The sequence below is a fragment of the Eulemur rufifrons genome, chromosome 29 (genome assembly GCF_041146395.1).
Source record: "Eulemur rufifrons isolate Redbay chromosome 29, OSU_ERuf_1, whole genome shotgun sequence".
Lineage (NCBI taxonomy): Eukaryota > Metazoa > Chordata > Mammalia > Primates > Lemuridae > Eulemur > Eulemur rufifrons.
The window spans coordinates 80,888,054-80,901,295 of NC_091011.1; the positions used below are offsets into that span (position 1 = coordinate 80,888,054).

Consider the following 13,242-nt stretch of genomic DNA (forward strand, 5'->3'; position numbering starts at 1 on the left):
GATCACCACAGTAAATATCTTAGAAATCTTGCTGCTGAGTTCCTTAGACTTGCCCTATTTCTTGCTCTGATGTCTGGTTGTAAGCTTTATCTCAAATTCTGAGAGCTCTATATCCTATAATAAAGTTTTTATTATTATTATTATTAAAATAAATTTAAATGGGTTTTTGTTTCCTGCAATTAATGTGCCCTGACTATAATAACAGTTCATGAGGGCAAATATAGAGACAAAATGGACTAATATAAATAAATGAAAGGAAAAAAATCTGAAGGAAAAAAAAAGCTTGGAGTCACAAAAGTCTTTCTGGTGGTCATGTTTCTCTTATGCTGAAGATTCATGAAATCAGACTAGGAAATCCTACTAAATCTACGCAGCCACCTGCAGATAAACATAGTGTTCTCTTTGATAATGCAGTAAAACAAAGAACTTACATCAGTTATTCTGCAGAGAGCCCTGATGGCCGGGCCTCGGTACACATCTTCCTTTCCAGTCATGTCCTTTGTCAGACTAAGAAAAGTCAAATTAGTTAACATGAGAGCAATTAGAACCTTCTTTCCTGTGGAGTTCACCCCAAGCTAATTTCCAACTGTCCTCATAATTATCTTAATGCAGCTACTAGTTCAACAAATATTAACAGAGCATATTCTTCGTATACATGGTAAAACTATTGGGGGGAAGACTGTCCTAAATCTTAAGAATACAGTGAGTGATGAGCAAAACAAAGTCCTTTGCTTTCATGGAACTTACATCTTAGTAGGAAGAGAGAGAATAATCATTTTTAAAACCCCACAATTCTAGATACTGATAATTGGTCTTAATGGCATCTGGGAACTTGAAAAAAAATAAAAATAAAAATAAAAATAAAACAGGGACAATGGTATAGAAAGCCCTAGGCTGACAACCCCCCAAATCCTAAAAACCCATCAGACTAGACATAACTTTTAAAGGAAATTAACAAAAATGATTAACTCATGAGTTATCTCTCTTTCAGGCATAGCTTTCCAAAATGACAACCATCAATGGCTTCACACCTTTGTGCTAAGCTTCAAAAACAATTAGAGGAGTGTGGGCTGAGCTACAAAATTTCATACTTTAAAGAAGTTTTTAGCCTTTTACTCTCCTTTCTCTTGTTCTCCGTGCATTTATATTGCCCCCAAACTGACTATCAATCTCTCCCCTTCCTCATCTCCTCTCAGATAATCCAAAATGGTCTGAAACTCTGACTCACTCCCTTAGGAAACCAAGAGGAAAAAGTTGTGAATAAATGATAGCCCTTCAACTGCTTTCTTTTTCCAATTATAAAAGTAATTCATTCATTCAAATGTGACAATACATTTCAAAATATTCACTAATAAATTCAGACATGCATCATTAATGAGTGCTAAAATTGCTGCATAAAAGAATGTTGGGGAAATAGATATTCCCCAACAGTCTCCCAGTAAAATATTCAGTTAATTTTAGTGAAACTAGTTTGGCAGGAATCCATATTACTGTTTTTTTCCCAGATGGTAGCCATTATCCTAAGTTAATGGTTCTTTTTAAATTTTTGCATTGATTGAAAAATGTCACCTTTTTATATACCCAGATTTTTATACTGAATGGAAATGTCATCTTTTATATACTAAATTCATATATAAGTACTTTATAAATATGCAAAATGAGGATTAACTGTCCTGAATTATTAATATAGTATCAAAGTACATAAGCCAAAAATCACAAAAAATGCAAATAGAAACAAATAGTATCAGCCCATGTTATAAAAAGAAGGAAAAACCTGAGTATAAAGGATATGAATAATATACTTTATAAAGATTAATTAATACTTAAGAAAACTACATCTTTATAATAGAAAAGTCACCTTTACAAGCATTCATGGAACACTTACAAAGTATTCAACATTCAGTCCCTGAAAACCCCTTAATTCCAGAAAGATTATATATAATAGTAGAGACTATATTTTCATTAAAAATATAATCAAATTATATTTGATATATCTAGGTATTATTTGTTCTTTAACTGGGATGAGATGATATCTCATTGTAGTTGCATTTCTCTGATGACTAATGATGTTGAGCACTTTTTCACATACCTCTTGGCCACTTGTATGTCTTCTCTTGAGAAATGTCTATTCAGATCCTTTGACCATATTGTAATTGGATTATTTGATTTTTTTTCCTGTTGAGTTGTTGGAGCTCCTTATATATTCTTGTTATTAATACCTTGTCAGATGGGTAGTTTACAAATACTTTCTCCCATTCTGTGGGTTGTCTCTTCACTCAGTTGTTTCCTTTGTTGTGTAGAAGCTTTTCAGCTTGACACCATCCTATTTGTCCAATTTTGCTTTGGTTGACTACGCTTTGGGGGTATTACTCAAGAACTCCTTGCCCACACCAGTGTCTTGAAGCATTTTCCCAATGTTTTCTTTTAGTAGTTTCAGGTCTTAGATTTAAGTCTTTAATCCATTTTGATTTGAATTTTGTATATGGCAAGAGATAAGGATCTGGTTTGATTCTTCTGCATATGGATGTCCAGTTTTCCCAGCACCATTTATTGAAAAGACTGTTTTTTCCCCACTGAACGTTCTTGGTACCTTTGTCAAAGATAAGTTCACTACAGATGTGTGGATTTATTTCTGGGTTCTCCATTCTATTCCATTGCTCTATATGTCTGTTTTTATGCCAGTACCATGCTGTTTTAGTTACTACAGCTCTGTAGTATAATCTGAAGTCAGGTAATGTGACTCCTCCAGTTTTGCTCCATTTGCTCAGGATGGCTTTGGCTATTCTGGGTCTTTTGGGGTTCCATACAAATTTTAGGATTATTTTTTTCTATTTCTGTGAAGAATGCCATTGGTATTTTGATGAGGATCTGTAGATTGCTTTGAAGCATGGACATTTTAACAATATTGATTCTTCCAATCCATGGGCATGGAATATCTTTCCATTTTTTATGTCCTGTTCTATTTCTTTCATCAATGTTTTATAGTTTTAATTATAGAGATCTTAAATTTCTTTGGTTAAGTTTATCCCTAAATATTTCATTTTACTTGTAGCTCTCATAAATGGGATTACTTTCTTGATTTCTTTTTCAGATTGTTTACTGTTGGCATATAGAAATGCTATTGATTTTTGTATGTTGATTTTGTATCCTGCAACTTTACTGAATTTATCAGTTTTAATAGTTTTTTTTTTTGTGGAGTCTTTAGGTTTCCCTAGATATAAGATTGTATCTTCTGCAAACAAGGATAATTTCAAACTTTGTTTTATTTTTATTATTATTATATATTTTTTTGAGATAGAGTCTTGTTCTGTCACCCCAGCTAGAGTGCAGTGGCATCATCATAGTTCACTGCAACCTCAAACACCTGCGCTCAAAAGATCCTCCTGCCTCAGCCTCCCAATTAGCTAAGATTACAGGCATGTGCCACCACACCTGGCTAATTTTTGTACTTTTCTGTAGAGACGGGGTCTCACTCTTTCTCAGGCTGGTCTCAAATTTCTGACCTCAAGCAATCCTCCTGCCTCAGCCTCCAAGAGTGCTAGGATCACAGGCATGAGCCACCACATGTGGCCTGTATTTCTTTTAAATGGGCAATGTTTTGTGTTAATTCTGTCAATTTGTTTTGTGTTATATCTCCATTCCTTTGTTTCTTATGTGGCAGTGCTGTCCAATAAAGTTTTCTGCAATGATGGAAATGTTTTACATCATTCAATCCAGTAGCCACAAGCTTCATGTGGCAACTGAGCACCCGAATTGTAGCTAGCATCACTAATGAACTGATTTTTATTAATAATTCTACTTAATTTTAATTAATGTTCATTATAATTTAACTAGCCATATATAGCTAATAGCTATCTTATTGGACAATACAGCTATAGGAGCTGTGTTTTGTTTTGCTAAGTGTATGTATTTTCTTTCTGAAATATGGAAGAGTTAGTTCTTTTTGTGGCTGCCATAAAAACTTTAGATAAAATAGTTGAGCTATGAAAGCTAAGAAAATTTAGGCATATAAACTTTCTCCTCTTTCATCTGCCCCGTCTCTCTCAATTTTTATTAGTATGATTCTGTTTGCATTATCATATATTATAACATTTATAGTCTATCTTTAATCATACTTCCTACAGTGGTTTAACCTTACTTCTATGATTAAATAAGTTCAATGCTCACTGCTAACTCATTTCCCATAACCTCTCTATCACAGAATTAACTTCTGGATTACTATAACTTGACTTTTTAATTTCATTTTTCAAGAAAAGTTCATAGGTGTTATGGTCCCTGAATTCTTTTAAGTCTGAAAGTCTGCTTATTGTCCTTGTACTTGAATGACTGACCACCTGCTTAGCTATCCTATTCTTGGATCTCATGCTCTTTTTCTTAAAACTTTGCAGACACTACCCCCATTCTTTTCTGACACTGAAAGTTGCCATGAATAGCTGAAGCCAGACTTAGTTTTTCTCACTTTTAAATAACTAGCTGTTTCTGCTGGTGAGGATATAGAGAGATAGGAACACTCTTACACTGCTGGTGGGACTGCAAATTAGTACAACCTCTGTGGAAAATAATTTGGAGATACCTCAAAGAATTAAAAATAGAAATACCATTTGATCCAGCAATAGCACTACTAGGCATCTACCCAAAGGAACAAAAGGCATTCTATAATAAAGACATCTACACTCGAATGTTTATAGCAGCACAATTCACTATTGCAAGGATGTGGAAACAACCCAAGTGCCCTTCAATCCATGAGTGGATTAATAAAATATGGTATATGTATACTATGGAATACTACTCAATTACAAAAAACAATGGTGATCTAGCACCTCTTATATTATCCCGGATAGAGCTTGAGCCCATCCTCCGAAGTGAGGTATCCCAAGAATGGAAGAATGAGCGTCACATGTACTCACCATCAAACTGGCACTAACTCATCAACATTATGGTGCTCACATGGTAGTAATATTCATTGGGGGTTGGGGGATGGGGGTGGGTGAACTCACAACTAATGGATGCAGTGAGCACTGTATGGGGGAAGGGCATGCCTCTAACCCTGGCTTGGGTGAGGCAAAGTCATAACATGTAACCAAAATGTTTATACCCCCATAATATCCTGAAATAAAAAGAAAAAAAAAAAAAAAGAATTCTTTGTTTCTCTCCATAGTACACACAAATTAACCAAGATGCATCTTGGTGTTGGTCATTCTGTTACAGTTTTTGTTATAATATTGTAAGCTATTATAACATGTGGATTTCTTTCTTCATATGTCAGAAAAATTTTCTTCTCTTTTCATCTTTGAATGTTTTATTTATCTATAAATTGGGTTTCTACTTCAGTGTTGAAAGGTTTGTCCTCTCACCACTATTAAATTGCTTTAATCTTTTTCTTTTTGTTCTACATTTCAATGAATAGTCTATCATATGTCAGGCACTATTCCAGACACTTAGGATACTTCAGTAAGCAAAAGAGACAAAGATTCTTGCCCTCAGCAAGCATATATTCTGATAGGGGACAATCTAGTAAATATTTTAGGCTTTATAGGTTATATGACCTCCTCACAACTACTCAATTTTGCTGCTGTAGCATAAAAGCAGCCATGCACGATACATGCACAAGCCTCTGGACCACAGAGTAGAGCTCATAGTCACTGAGGATTATTTCCAAACCTTTAAACCTAAAGGAGTTTGCCTGATTAGATTTTAAAACTGTTTGATATTGGTGATTCCTTTCTTTCCTTCCAAATTTTTCTCCCTTTTGGAATGGAAATGTATATAATTGTTATTCTATGACTGTATCTCCACTGTATTTTGGGAGTTTATAACTTGTTTTCTAATTTCACAGGTCCATAGATGAAGAGGAATTCTGCTCCAGGATGAATCATATCCAGAAACTCACCTATCACAGATTTACATGATTTAGAAGAAGAGATTTGGGACTTTTGAGCTCTGACATTTAATGAGATTTTGGACTTGAGCAGATGTAATAGGTTTAGACTTTGGAAGACATTATAATACAGTGAATGTATTTTGCATATAGGATGGATGTAAACCTCTGGGGACCAGAGGGAGGATTGTAGTAAGCTAAATAATAGCTACCAAAGACATCAAGGTCCCACTCCCTGGAACTTGTAAATTTACCTTATGTGGCAAAAGGTACTTTGCAGATGTGATTAAATTAAAGACTGAGACAGAGAGGTTATACTAGATTGAGTGGACCCGAAATGTAATCACAAGTGTCTTTATAAGAGCAAAGCTGAGGATGATTTGACACAGGAAGTAGGAGATATGACATGAGGCAAGAGGCTGTAATGATGGAAAGAAGAAGTTAGGATTCTAGACAGGCAGGCAGTCTCCAGAAGCTAATGGCAAGAAAACAGATACTCCCCCAGAGCTCCTAAGAAGGAATCAGCTCTGCCCAAACCTCTGACTTTAGTCCAGTAAAACTAGCCTCTAGAACTAGCCTCAAGAACTATAAAAGAATAGTCTGTGTTGTTTTAAGTCACCAGGTTGGTTGTTTATGTTACCAACTTTGTGGTAACTCATTAAAGCAGCATTAGAAAACGAATACACAGGGTTGACACACTTTTTCTGAAAAAGGCAGTAAATATTTCAGACTAGTTTGCATTTCCTCTTTCACTTAGGAATTATTTAAAAGGAGATTTTAAAGTCTCCCGATGAACGGCCCTTTTGTTTTTGTTAATAAATTCCACTTTTGTTGTATTGTGCTCCAAAATGTTGTTTGCAATATTTCTACTTTATGGAAGTTATTGATGTTTTGTCACCTAATAATAAATTTTTCTGAATGTTCTCAGGGCACTTCAGAAGAATGTATCTTCTGGATTATCAGGGTGAAGCATCTAATATATATACAAAAGGTCTACCCTACTGATACGTTGTTTTGATTGTCTATATCTCCTACTTACTTTTTGTCTACTTGATCTCTCTTGTATTGAAAGTGAGTTAATAAAGTGAGTTAGTAACAATAATCTATTGTTCACGTGTTAGTATCTGTATCTCTTTGCATCTCTCATGGTTTTTGTTTCATAAAGGTTGTGTTATTTCTTCCATAATTATAAGTATTATATTTTTATTTTGGATTATGGCTTTATTCATTACAAAGTGTCCTTCTTTGTCATGTTCAATGCTTTCAGCCTTGAGTTCTACTTTGTGCAGCATCTACTTTATTTTTGTTTCCACTTTTCCTATTATATTTTTGTTTATCCTTTCATTTTTTGCCTTTCTGAATCACTATAAGTGTTTCTCTTGCATAAAGTATTACTGAGTTTTGTGAGCCAAATGGAAATTTTTTCTTTTATAATAATATATGAATTTAACCCATTCACATTTACCATTATAACTTATACATTTGATTTCAGCTGTACTATAATCATCTATATCAGCGGTCTCCAACTTTTTTGGCACCAGGGAACCAGTTTCATGGAAGATAATTTTTCCATGGGCAGTGGGGGAGCAGAGCTCAGGAGGTGATGTGAGCGATGGGGAGCAGCTGTAAATACAGATGAAGCTTCCGTCACTTGCCCTACTCACCTCTTGCTGTGCGGGGTGTGGGGGAGGTGCATTCCTAAGTCCATGGAAGACAACTTTCAATTTTTCCGTGGACCGGGAGTGGAGCAGGAGATCTCTGAAGCCTGGTCCCTAACAAGCTGTGGACCGGTACCAGTTTGCAGCCTGGGATTGGGGACTACAGATCCATATTATATGTATTCTGTATACTTGTTATGCTTCTGTCTCTAAGAAATGTGCATTGTTTGCCCTTATATCTTAATTATTGGTATTTAGGAAGATTTGTATTTTTTTCCTAGAGAATATATCTTTGTAAATAAACCTATTTTGATGATCTTAGTGTCCTGTGTTTTTTTTTTAAAATTTCAGAATATTACAGAGGTACACACGTTTTGGTTACATAATTTGCTTTAGTACAGTTTGAGTCAAAGTTAAATGTGTGCTCTTCACCCAGATAGTGTGTGTCATACGCATTAGGTGTGAATTTATCCACCCCTTCTCCCCCTCCCACCTACTTGATTTCCGTTGAGTTTTACTTCCATATGTGCACATAAGTGTTGACTGATAGCTCCAATTTAGTACTGAGTACATGTGGTGTCTGTTTTTCTATTCTTACTATACTTCACTTAGATGAATAGTCTCCAGTCCATCCAGGTGGTTATAAAAGATACTAGATTGCCACTTTGTTATGGCTGAGTAGTACTCCATGGTATACATATACCACATTTTATTAATGTACTCATGGATTAGTGGGCACTTGGGTTGTTTCCACATCTTTGCAATTGTGAATTGTGCTGCTATAAACGTTCCAATGCAGATGCCTTTGATAGAATGTCTTTTTTTCCTTGGGTAGATGCCCAGTAATGGGATTGCTGGATCGAATGGTAGTTCTACTTTTAGCTCTTTGAGATACCTCCATATTACTTTACACAGAGGTTGTACTAGTTTGTAGTCCCACCAGCAGTGTATGAGTGTTCCTATCTCTCCACATCCATGCCAACATTTATTGTTTTGGGACTTTTTGATAAAAGCCATCCTCACTGGAGTTAAGTGATATTTCATTGTGGTTTTGATTTACATTTCCCTGATGATTAGAGATGTCGAGCATTTTTTCATATGTTTGTTGGCCATTAGTCTGTCTTCTTTTCAAAAGTTTCTGTTCATGTCTTTTGCCCACTTTTTAATGAGGTTTTTTGATTTTTTCTTGCTGATTTTCTTGAGTTCTATATAGATTCTAGTTATCAACCCTTTATCGGATGTGCAGCATGCGAATATTTTCTCCCAGTCTGTAGGTTGTCTGTTTGCTCTCATGATGGTTTCCTTGGCTGTGCAGAAGCTTTTTAATTCAATCAGGTCCCATTTATTTATTTTTGTTGTTGCAGCGATTGCTTTTGGGGTCTTCTTCATAAATTCTTTGCCTAGGTCGATATCCATAAGAGTTTTCCCAATATTTTCTTCTAGAATTCTTACAGTTTCATGTGTTAGGTTTAAGTTTGTTATCCATCATGAATTAATTTTTGTGATTGGTAAGAGGCATGGATCTGCTTTCAGTCTTCTACATGTGGCTATCCAGTTTTCCCAACACCATTTATTGAATAGGGATTCTTTAAGAGAGAAAATGGATTATCCCTTGTTTAACTCATGCAACAAACTTTTACTGCATGACTGATATGCACAAGGCACTTCCCCAGGTATTGATGATACAAAGTTATATAAGACGTGGTTCTTGTTCTCAAGGAGCTAATAGTCCAGAGGGCAGAAAAATGTACAAACAAATAACTACAGTACAATGTATTAAATACTAAAACAGAGGTAAAAATAAACTGCTATAGGAACAATAGAGGAGACAATGACTAATCTGTCAAGAACAGGGAAGTCAGTGTCTTTAATGATATGTATTTGAGCTATACAGAAAAGGAAATAGAATAATTCCAGGCACAGGGTCTGTCTACATGTGCAAAGATACAGGGTATCAAATAGCATGATGAGTTTGGGGAATAACAACAACATTGATATGAACCCCAGGGAATACCAATATTTCGAGGACAGGCAAAAGAAAAGCAGCTACTTCAGAAGAAGAATAAAATAGAGGAAATAGAGATGAGAAGAAATTCAGGACTATGGTTTTTGAAAGCCAAAGATGGTAGAACTCCAGGGAGTATTTAACCACGTCAAAACTGGGAGACAGGTCAAATAAAATGTAGACAGAAAATTTGGATTTTGTAATTAAGAGGTTACTGGAGATCTTTGAGAAAGGAGTTTCACAACAGAGGTGGCTAAGTCAGATTATATCAGTATTATACATAACATGATCTCATTTCCTTTCTTGTGCTAAACCAAGTCCTGGAAGTAACCCCTCTGAAGTAATCATTCAGGCACAGCTGCACCACACAAATGGGAAAGCTGTTTTAGGCTTGTATATTTCTTACCAAGTAAGTGAATGAACTTAGCTACTTAGTCCCCTCAGGAACCTCAAAGTATTTTCCTCCCTCTATCCAAATCTACACATTACCCCCATAATTGATTTCAAAACTGCCTGCTTGATAACAGTTTCTACAACCCATTTATTTCTTCCTCAATCATGTCCCATGAACTGTTCATTTGATTTTCTGAAAGTACAGATGTAACTGACCACAGACTGACACGCACTCCCCACACTACTCCCTAATGTGAGTGGTGGGTCATTCCTCAGGACTCAATTCCAGAATTCTAAGCAATCTTCTGATGTAGAGTTTCACTAAGTGGGTTCGCCTTCTATAAATGGGTAGGACAGTATCATCAGATTGTCAATATACTCGACCATCCTTAAGCCACTCATTAAATCTCCATGTTTTTTTAAACTACGTTGTAATTTAAATGCAGTAAAAAATGGACAACTTAAGTGTTCAGTTAGATCAGTTTTGGCAATTGTGATCACTCCTGTAACCTCCATCCAAAACAAAATACTGAACATTTCAAGCACCTCAGAAAGTTCCCTCTTGCCCATTTTGATCAATTTCCAACTCACCAGACTTTTGGTTTCATCACCAGAGATGAGTTTTGGTTGTTCTTGGAGTTTATATAAATAGAATCATCCAGCATATATTCTTTTTTCTTTTGTCCCAACATAATGTTCTAGAAGTTTATTCATGTTGTTGCCTGAATCAGCAATTTGTCCCTTTTTATTGCTGAGTAGTAAGTAGTCAATTGCATGAATATATTACAATTTGCTTATCCATTCTCCTATTTGGGGCATTTGGGTTGTTTCCAGTTTAGGGTTATCACAAATAAAGCTACTATGAAATTCCTGTACAGTCTTTTTTGTGGCCATATGTTTTCATTTTCCTTGGAAAAATACCTAGAAGTGTTACTACTGGTCACAGGGTAGGTATATGTTTAACTTTATAAGAAATTGCCAAACCTTTTCTAAGGTGGTTGTATCATTTTACATTTCATATTTACAGTGTAGGAGAGTTTCAATTATTCCATATACTCAGTATTGGAGTAGGCTTTGTGATTTTGGTATTCTCAGGCTTTCTTACTTTAACCATTTTAGTGGGTATGGTATGATATCTCATTAAGGTTTTAATTTGCATTTCTCTGATGACTAATAATGTTGAGAAAACTGTGCTTATTGGCCATTTGTATATATTCTTTTGTGAAGGGTCTGCCTTCAGATTTTCTTAATCTCCATGGTTTCTTGCCAAGCTAACAAATTGTCTACGTATATACAATGGTCATCTAAAATATTATAATAGTTTTCTATTCCTGCTTTTAAAAATTACCACAATTAGTGGCTTAAAACAATACCAATTTATTATTTTCAGTTCTGTAGATTAGAAGTCCAACATAAGTCTCGCTGGGCTAAAATCACTGTGTCATACTGGTGAAAATGTCCACATTTTCACCAACATCTGTTTGCAATGATGTTAAGTATTCTCTAAGGCAATAAATGTTTTCTCTATCCTGCTCCGCACATCTTTTCGAGTCTAGTAGAATTATTAACATCCCTATTTCTAACGGTCTGTTCACAACAATCTAGGCTCTTTCTAACACATACCTCAAAATTCTTCCAGCATGTGCTCATTGTCTAATTCCAAAGCTACTTTTACGTTTTTAGGTATTTGTTACAGCAGCACCCTACTTCCAGGTACCAAAACCTGTACTACTTCTCTATGGCTGCTGTATCAAAATACCACAAACCTAGAGGCTAAGACAACATTCAGTTCTTTATCTTACAGTTATGGAAGTTAGAAGCCCAACACAGGTCTCACTGGGGTAAAATCAAGATATCAGCAGGGCTGCATTCCTTTCTGGAGGCTACAGGGGTGGATCTGTTTCCTTGCTTTTTCCAGCTTTTAGAAGTTACCACATTCCTTGGCTCATGGCCCTCTCTTGTTCCATCTCCAAATCCAGCAACACTGCATCGCTCTGATCCTGCTTCCACCATCACATTTTTTTACAGACCCTCTTCTTCTGCCTCCCACTTCCATTTTTAAGAACCCTTGTCCCTAAAGCCCACCTGAATAATCTGGGATATCTCCCTATCTGCTGTTTAGAAACTCTAATTCCCCTTTGCCATGTAATGTAACACATTAATAGGTCCTGGGATGTGGACATCTTTGAGGGGCCATTATTCTGCCTACCACATCTATTTATCACCTAAAATGAACAAGAAGTAAACCACAATTAAAGGTACCCTGACAAGACTCAGAAGGAAGCATTAACAGCTAAAAGAAACAAATAAAAAAAACTCTCAATCAATACTAATTTATTTTAAATTTTTCAAATATTGAGTGAATCTAGCAACCTAACTAGATTTTCTGTTTCTTACTTGTGGCGGGCACTGGTAGCTGACTAATCCAACACCCATTTTCAACCCTTCTCCCTTGCCTGCCCCTGATACTTGGGCTATAAAAGCTAAATATTCACTTTCCTGGCCTCCTAAGGATAGTCACAGAACATAGTTTTGCCAAATGGAATCTAAAAATTGCCTAGGGAAAAGATATTGCATTCCTGATAAAAGAGGCAGATGGTGCCGGCACTCCCTGGCCCCCTTCCCAGTACCCCTCCTGCTGTGAATGTGTTACATTGCCAGTAATGCAGGCATCTATTTTGCAATAATGGAGAATGTCCAAAAGAACTCAATAGACACTAGCCCTGACACTGCTGAATTACTGAACCAACACCAACCACTCTATGCCTCTAGACTTATGGTTATATGAGGAAAATAAAACTCCCATCTCATTTAAGTCACTGTTTACATCTGCTTTTCTCTTATTTTCAGCTGAAAGCTTTCCTAATGGAAATTATATGCAACACAACTGCTGGTTAAACACAAGCAAGCACCCTCCTCCACAAATTTAATACATAACCAGATTCACTTAAATGATTTATAACTAATAATTAAGAAGGCAACTATTTTAAAAATAACATTTGTTATATATTTTAGAACTATAAATTATACAAATTCATCCTAGGACATTTGGAAATTATCAAAAGTTTAAGGAAAATAAATATTAGCCACCATCGCAAACACCCAGAGTTAACCTACTGGTAATGTATCAGTGTATTTCCATCTACGTTTTTTATATACATACATAAAATATTTTTAAGTGTGAGACTATATAGACTACATAGACTGACGTCAACTCCCATTTAGCACTTTAATGAGGACTTATTCATATCATTAAACATGTTTCAAAAATATTTCCAAAAATTTAAAATACTTTCTAATGATTATAA

General features: G+C 35.5%; 1 protein-coding gene across 1 annotated transcript in view; it reads right to left on the bottom strand.

Moving 5' to 3' along the window:
• COPG2 (COPI coat complex subunit gamma 2) overlaps nucleotides 1-13,242 on the bottom strand; it is a 138,618-nt gene that overhangs the window by 101,166 nt on the left and 24,210 nt on the right. The window contains exon 6 of the mRNA XM_069462366.1: nucleotides 432-507. Within this exon, the coding sequence (XP_069318467.1) occupies nucleotides 432-507 (76 nt within the window). The remainder of the gene's footprint in view (nucleotides 1-431; nucleotides 508-13,242) is intronic.